Source organism: Pterocles gutturalis, unplaced genomic scaffold, assembly GCF_000699245.1.
Source record: "Pterocles gutturalis isolate BGI_N339 unplaced genomic scaffold, ASM69924v1 scaffold7135, whole genome shotgun sequence".
Classification (NCBI taxonomy): Eukaryota; Metazoa; Chordata; class Aves; order Pterocliformes; family Pteroclidae; genus Pterocles; species Pterocles gutturalis.
In genome coordinates, this window is record NW_010143334.1 from 43,753 (window position 1) to 51,505 (window position 7,753).

Sequence of the window (7,753 nt, forward strand, 5' to 3'; positions counted from 1 at the left end):
GGTGGCGGCGGCTGTCCCTGGTGCAAAGCTGGGGTGGGGGGAGTGGGAGAGGGAGGGGGGGAAGTGTGTTTGCTCAATGCAAAGTGCAGCCCGAGGCCAGGGGATGGGCCACAATGGGGCTTGAGACCATCCTTGAGACACCAGGCTGTGGCACTTCAGCAGCCATCTATGGCAGGATAGTGTGCTGGAGAGGGGGGGGGTGGAGGCCAGGGCTGTCCCCACAGTGGCCGCGGAGCATGGCCTGGAGAGCAACTGGAACCTCTTGGAGATGCCACAGGGTCATTGCTGTCACTGCTGTCCCCGTGTCCTGGTGTCCCTGCATGGCCTGTCCCTTCCCCGCTCACTTCCCGGGTAAGGGTCAGTGCCACACGTCGATAATGAGGATGTGAATAATGAGGATGGGAGCACCCCGGTCACTCAGGGGTCACATCCTCTTACATCCAGCCTTCTGTCCCCCCAGGAGATGCAGGTGTGCTCCTGCTGCCCGCTCGCTGCCCAAGGCTGGTGAGTAGGGGACAAAGGGGACAATCGATGACATCCTGGAAGGGCAGCAAGCAAGGGAGCCCCCAGCCCCCCGTGCTCTGGGCAGTTTTGATAAGACACTGCTGAAGTGTAAAGATTTGGCTAAAGCCAGGCTCTTGTGAGCTGGTGCAAGTGGTGTCAGAGTGGGTTTGGCTCTTTCCAAAAGCTGATGGTTCTTCACAGCTCTGCAGGAGGGTGGGGGATCAGGTCTCAAATCTGGTGCTGGGTGTCTGTGCATGGATTTGCCCAAATAACGTGTTTTTTCCGTTGGTCCTGGTGTCCCACCCGGCCTCAGCATCTCCCTGGCCCCAGACGCAGGAGGGCAAGGAGTCATTCAGCTTTTCAGAAGAGGAAAATGAACAAAAAAAAACCTTGCAGTTTTGGTTTCTCTCGTTAGAGGGCAGCAACAGACCCAACTGGGGCCAAGAGCAGAGCCCAAGAAAGCAGAGATCATCAGGGAGCTCATCCCAAAGGCTTGGCGGGAGCAGGGCAAGGGCTACAGCACCCACTTGGACTCCATCGCCGCATGTCACCCAGTAAGGTTAATATCTATGTTTTCTCCCCCCAACCCCCTTTTTATTCTTCTCATTGGGCTATAGATAAATAAAACCCCAGGTTGACATTCTCAGGAGAATTCAGGACAGCTCTCAAAGGGTCCCTGGGTTACAGATGGAAGGAAGCTGCTTTAGAGAATGTAGAAACGGGGCAACATTCGCATCTGGAGCAGTGAACAGCACCATCCAACACACTGGGAACAAAACGAGACCCACTCATTTATTGTCAAAAAACCTCAAACTTTACTTGTGTTTCTCTCAATAAATAATTTACAGTATATACATGTGGTGACACTCCCGTGGGTCTCAACACCGGGAGGAGGTGGGGGGGCCCTACACGTAATGCCCCCCCCCGCCTTTGCCTACGTATTTCTTTTGTTTCCAAGTATTGGGTCTTTCTTGGCCACACTTCACCTTTAACCAGAACTGGGTCAAACACAACCAAAATAAAGTGCTTCACTGTTTGCTTCTAAAATAGGGATACCCCAGCCACCGTGCGACAGCCGGCCACCACTGGAGCGCTCACCTGGACAGCAGGACTGAGCCACGCCATAACCAAACAGACTTTCCTGGACTGGATACTACCCCAAAACTACAGCACATCGTGCCGTAGGGTGATTGCTGCATAGGAAAGGTAGGTATTAAGGTAAGTATTGACTTGTTGGCCCACTGTAGCTTGGCCAGAAAGATGGCTTTCAAGAAGCTCCGTGTCTTCCGACAGATGCTTTGCACAGCCGCTGTTAATCTAGGGGGTAACATAGCAAAAAAGAAAAAAGAGTTTCCTCTTAGCTAATGACAAATTTTGACTTTCAAAACTTGTGTTTTGAATTTCTAGGGAAGACAAAAACTTGGTTCTTTCTTTAACTAAAGAAACAAAAAGTCCAAATCAGCCTGGCTGAGCAATTAGTTCATTGGGAAGCTAAACTGTCCTGTGTCACGGTCCAGTGGTTGCTCTTCTCAGCACCTCCAGGCTGTGATATCCCTATTTTAAAATTTCCCTAAACAGAATACCTGGGGCACCAGCAAACAAAGCAAGGAGCAAAGTAGTAAACACATCTTTTTTGTTTCTTTTCTTTCCTTAAACATTTAAAAACCAATTACATCTCTTCATCTGTACAAGTCACACGAGATCAATGCCAGGGCTCTATATATTAAAGAGACAATATAAATTACATCCATTGACACAATTTTGCATTTCTCTGCTGCTTTACAAGTGGAGCTCTAGAGCTGTTAGGACACAATGAATAGTCACGTTGAGTATTTACACCAGGCTGCCTCTTGGCACCAGTTCAGACTGCCAAACATAGCCTGTTCCCACCTCTTTCGGTGCTTGCTTGTCTCATCACGCCCAGAGACCTCCCTTGAGAGCGGGAGGTGCCCCCAAGAGTGACACATGTTTTGGGGCTGGTTTCTGGGAACTTCCTCCTGAGGAAAGGAGGGGAAACCTATCAAGAGGTCTCCAAGATGCAGACCAAAGGTGGTCTTGCTGTTTGTTCAGTGAGCAATGAGGTGAACCACAGAGGAACATGGAGGGGAGGAGGTGGGCAGCACTATGTGGGGGGAAGGAGATTATCCATGGTTTCAAGGCAGGAAACAGATGTTTAGGGGCAGTCAGGGTCCTCTGCTGCATCCTGTCTCCTGGCTGTATTTCTAACATTGCCCCATTTCCGACTCAAGCCTAGAAGGGCTTAAGGTGCAACTGGTCTGCAATGGGGTTGCAAGTCACGGCCCCGGGACGAGGAGCAGAGCAGAGACCTAGCAGCAAACAAACAGAGCATGACGCTCCTGCTCCATCCCAGGGCCTGGCCGAGCGGTGGGCAGGCGCGCGGGTGCAGGGCTGGAGGGAGGTGTGGATTGCGTCTCCCACTGAGCAGTCTCCCTGCTGCCAGTTTTAGGAGACCGGGCAGCAAACGGTGCGAGGAACTCATCCAACGCCGGGCAGAAGTTACAGAAACCACTTGAATACTGGCCAGGTTTCTCCCGTTGCCATCAAGAGTCCTCGGTGGGTCCAGGCAGAGACAAGGGAGCCAGGAACAAAACCACTGAGTGAATCAGCCAAATGGACTGGCTAAAATAGGAGATGCCCTTCGAACCACAGCAAACGCAAGCTGAGGCTTGAGTAACGTGTCCCCCTTCCACCCAGAAGATGCCTGGCACTGGTGGCTGGGCCAGCGCAGGACCATTCCTTGCTATTTCAGCCCTTTGCACTACTTTCTGCAATGCTGGGGCTGCAGGGAGAGTGGGACATGCCCAAAAAGTGGAGCCTGGCCCCATCTTGCTGCTCTACACCCTCCTCATGGGCGTCGCTGCACAAAGACGAAGCCATGTTCATGCACACCAATGTCACAGTCACCATGTGCATTTTCAGGAACTGGGGAGCACTAAAAGAAGGTGGGGGCTCCTCTTCACTCACTCTACTGAGAGGAAGAGGAGGATGGAGGGAGGTGAGGAAGGTCCAGACAAGATACAGTCCAGCAAAAACTCCCAACCGGTCCCATTGGCAGCACATTCCTCCCACAAGAGCTGGGAAGGTGGAGGACCTGGTGCTGATGAGAGGGGATGAGATCTGATGACATCCCCTGCCACTCTGATATCCAACCTCCCACTGTCCAGCGCTGCCAGCTCATCCATGGTCCTCTCCTGCTCCTCTTTCCCCGCTCTCCAGGGTGTGATGGCGCAAACCTCTACAACAAGCCCAGCCAACACTGACTCAAACACAGCAGCGCTACCCAGAGAGCCGGGGGTGTCCCCGAAGGAGCCGTGTTGCCCGGGGCCAGGTCCCGTGTCCTTTCATAGAGGTGCAGCTTGTCTTTGTTGGAGTGAAGCATCTTCACATCCTCAAAGGCGTAGTAAGCAGCCAGCATGAAGTTGACATCCCCCGTGGTGAGGAGGTCGAAGACGCAGGACTGGAAATAGAGGTCCTCCACGGGCAGCTTTTCCCTGCACTTGGCTGTGGCTGTTTCATACGTGAAGGCCTCAGGGGGGGCTGGAAGGCTGGGCCCCTTCCTACGAGCACGGCCCTCTGTGGCCTGAGCCGAGCGGATGGTCTGGAAGTCAATCTGTTGGTTGAGCGGACAACCGCGGAGACACAGGTAGAGGCCCTGACTGTCCCGGTCCTCCACAGCATTGACCACCTCCTCTGGCATGCGCACAGCAAAGGTGAGGTACCGGCCCACCTGCCTCACCACGATGGTGGTGCCAATGTACTTTGCCTGGATCTCGATGTGTTGGCCCGACACCTTCTCGGTGATCTTCAGGCTGTTGGCTCCATGCTTGTCCCCACCGTTCTTGGAGCCATCAGCAAAAGCAGCGGGGAGCTCGTCCATCTCTGCCTGGTACACTTTCTGGTCCACACACTCCTGGAAGCTCTTGAAGATGATGGTGAGCTGTGGTGGAGGAAAGAAAGGAACAGGGTTACAACCAGCGATGACCACCTGAGAGCACACAGCCATCACCTGGAGTGGCATGGGAGGTGGAGGAGCTGTGTGCTCAGCCCCATCAGGAGCCTGGCTTTCACCTCATGGGCAGGTGTGTCGTCCTAAGAAGCTGCCCCAACTTTTAGGCACCCAGACACGGCCATCCTGCTTCAGCACAGGGATGAGGACACTGCGTATGGAGTCAAGACCCAGAGGCTGGACTGAACGTACCATCTGGATCTGTGCTGTTATCTCCAGGCTCAACACTGGAGCTCCCTTGTAGCTGGAGCTGGGTGGAGTATCACTACTTGCAGGCCTGTGGCAGCATGCCCGTGCATGCAGCACTGTCTTGCCTCCAGGGCCTGGCAGATCACAGAGGTGGGTGAGCCCTGACTCTCTTAGAGGTGGTGGAGCTTCTCCTCTGGCTCCCATGGCATTTACATCCCAAGGGCTGGCCCTCTTCCTTTCCCTGGCCACTCGCAGGCCAACAGAGTCTTCTCCTCTGGACACCAGAACACATTGTGCTCCATCTCACCATGCAGACACACGTGTTCGAGTGGGCAGACCCTTCCAGGGGTGACATGGGTGTAGACTGAGCCCAACATGGCTCCCCACTCTTGACTGGGCCCAAACATGGGTCCCTTGCTGGAGGAAGGACCTCACAGCTGAGCTGGCTTTGGGAGCAAGGCCTGAGCAGGAAGAGTAAAGTTTGCATGGGAGGAAGAGTAACTTGCTCTTCTTCCCACACAAACTACGCTTCCTCTTTCACCTCTTGCAGACTTGCTCTTCCTCTTGCACCTCTTTCCACATGAGAGGAGTAGTAAGGGGGACCTCCCACCACGTGGCCCCCACGAAGGGGCAGACTGAGACCTGGCCAGAGCAAGGCAGGGCTGGAGGAAAGACCAAGGACTGAGTATGAAGGGAAAAACTGAGACTTTGCAAGGAGTGGGCTGAGCACGGTGGTGCCTCCCAGCACCTGTGCTCCCAGTGGTGCTGGCAAGGAGCCCAGAGCTGTCCAGAGCCCTGGCAATGACCTTCTCTCCCACCCACTCCTCCACTGAGTGCCCAGATGCTCCCAGCTATGAGAACATCATGCAAAAATACAAAAAGCCCCATGGACTGGGCTCCCATCCTTTCCAACAGCACATGGTCCTCTAGCGATGACCCAGTAATGCTTTCCACAGCTCACGCTGCAGATCTCATGACTAATCCGTGCTCACCACAAGCCCGTGAGGCAGATAACGGGTGAAAAGGCTCAATTAAAATAGTGATTCTGGAATCCAGCCTAGAAACTGCAGGTCCCCGAGGTCCTGAAGGACCACTTTCCCCAAGCTACACTTTCTTGCAAGCTTCAGCATTTTTGATGTTTTTTGGTAGGTAAGGAATTGAGAGCATCATTAAGTATCTGCTTAGGGACAGGTCAAAACCAAAGTGCCAGCTCCAACTCAGGCTAAAAAGGTCACATTCAAACCTGAGAAGCAGTTCCTGTCCTACATGTGCTGCTCTCCTCTCCACACACATAGGGAGAAGCGGAACTCCCACACACTCCCACAGGAAATCTCCCAAAAGCAAGAGGATGCCTCCTGCTGAGCTTCCCTTTTTTTGGCACAAAAAGTGGCCTGTTAGCTTTAGAGCTTGTGTACCATGGAGCAACGTAACAGCTCATCAGCTCCAGGTCTCTTCTGAAGCTGAAGCTGTGCCACCCAAGTCCTGCTGTATTGCAGCAGCACATTTTCATCTGAGTTTTCTTAGTGTTTGCCTTGTACCTTTAGGATGTTTGTTTAGGCTGTCAAAGCACCTCCAGAACAGACCATGCCCCACACAGTGCCTTGACTTGGCTACAAACCACAAAGACAATTATGAGCCTGGACAGAGGGAAAGGCAGTGTGAGGAGCTCAGCTCCTTCCAGGCTTTTCCCTGCAAGCCAGAACCTCCCTGGAGACCAGTTCTGGGTTTGCTCTGACCTTGGGTGTCCCCCAAAAGGTGCCACCATCATTCTTGGTCTGGCAGTTCACAACAACCTGGAGTCCCACAGGTGGGAGCACTCTTAATTTGCAGTCCCCCACTTTAACCATGATGGCCCTCAGCTGCAGCATCTCAGCTTGCTAACCTTGATGGGGTTGGATGTGCTCAGGAAGAAACCACAGGCTTCTGTGAAGGTAAGGACAAAGGAAGGATGGGTGTCTGATATTTAGGGCCAAATGGTCCAATTCAGAGGAGATCCCACCTGGTCTTACCCTCCCCAAGGAGATGTGCAAATGGTGGAGGAGAGAGATGGTGGAAAGAAAGGCTGTTCAGAAGCACCTCTGCTCATGAGGACATGCTCATATCTCACCTTGCTGGTGGCGGTGGCCGCGGAGCCAGGCAGCACCGGCGTGTTGGTGACCTGGACGTTCAGGTAATTATTGTCTATGAGCGGCCAAGCCCCTTGCACTTTGCAGGTTTGGAAAGTGTCTGTGAAAGTCCTGAGGTGGGGGTCCCCGAAGAGCCCGCAGTGGGTATAGTTGGGGGCAGCTGAGTGTTTGTGAAAGCTCTTCTCGTAGTGGCAGATTTCGGGGCTGTCGGAACGCTCCTGGCTATCCCCGGGGGGGAATGTCCGAAGGCGGGGCTGGGATGTGGGGCCATCCTTGGAGCAGTTGTGTTGGTCCATGAGATCATCTATGCCATGCACGGCGGAGTGGTAGGCCAGGTCTCCCCTGCAGGTGCGGGCGGTGCGGCGGGTGCAGTGCGCGTAGGCGCGCAGGGCTGTGCAAAATTCAGGCGCTTCTTCTGTGCCCAGATGGTGGGAGCCTGATGTGGCCGCCCAGAACTCAGAGTTGCACTTGAGGATCTTGCATGGAGATGTCACTGCGGGAGGGGAGGAAAACACAAGATGGTCAATGCTTGCATGCCTGGGTGTGGGACACCCAACTCTACTCCCAGGAAGAGGCTGCCCAGAGAAGCTGTGGATGCCCCATCCCTGGAGGGGTTCAAGGCCAGGCTGGATGAGGCTTTGAGCAACCTGGGCTAGTGGGAGGTGTCCCTGCCCATGGCAGGGGGGTTGGAACTAGATGATCTTTAAGGTCCCTTCCAACCCAAGCCATTTTCTGATTATATGATTCTCTGAAGAGGCTGGTGTCCTCCTCCTGCAGCCCAAACCCATGACATTGGCTCTACCGCGTGACGGGGCCTTGCTCACCAGACGTGACCCTCTCACATGACCCCACTTTCATGCATCAAAGCCAAAGAAACCAACAGGATCTGCCCCAATTAAAGCCAAGA

The 7,753-nt window shown here is 53.9% G+C and overlaps 1 protein-coding gene across 1 annotated transcript; it reads right to left on the reverse strand.

Annotated features, from left to right (window-relative positions):
- Positions 1–3,631: 3,631 nt before the first annotated feature.
- Positions 3,632–7,342, reverse strand: RGMA (repulsive guidance molecule family member a). Its single transcript, XM_010084689.1, has 2 exons — positions 6,828–7,342; positions 3,632–4,462 (listed from the first exon to the last, which is right to left on the reverse strand). Exons 1-2 carry the CDS (start codon positions 7,140–7,142, stop codon positions 3,761–3,763), a joined length of 1,017 nt encoding a protein of 338 aa, XP_010082991.1. The 5' UTR covers positions 7,143–7,342; the 3' UTR covers positions 3,632–3,760.
- Positions 7,343–7,753: the final 411 nt, after the last annotated feature.

Coding starts and splice junctions, on each gene's coding strand:
- RGMA (XM_010084689.1), bottom strand. CDS start 7,142: ATGGACCAACACAACTGCTCCAAGGATGGCCCCACATCCCAGCCCCGC. Junction 4,463..6,827: donor CGGCCACCGCCACCAGCAAG/GTGAGATATGAG, acceptor CCTCCACCACAG/CTCACCATCATCTTCAAGAG.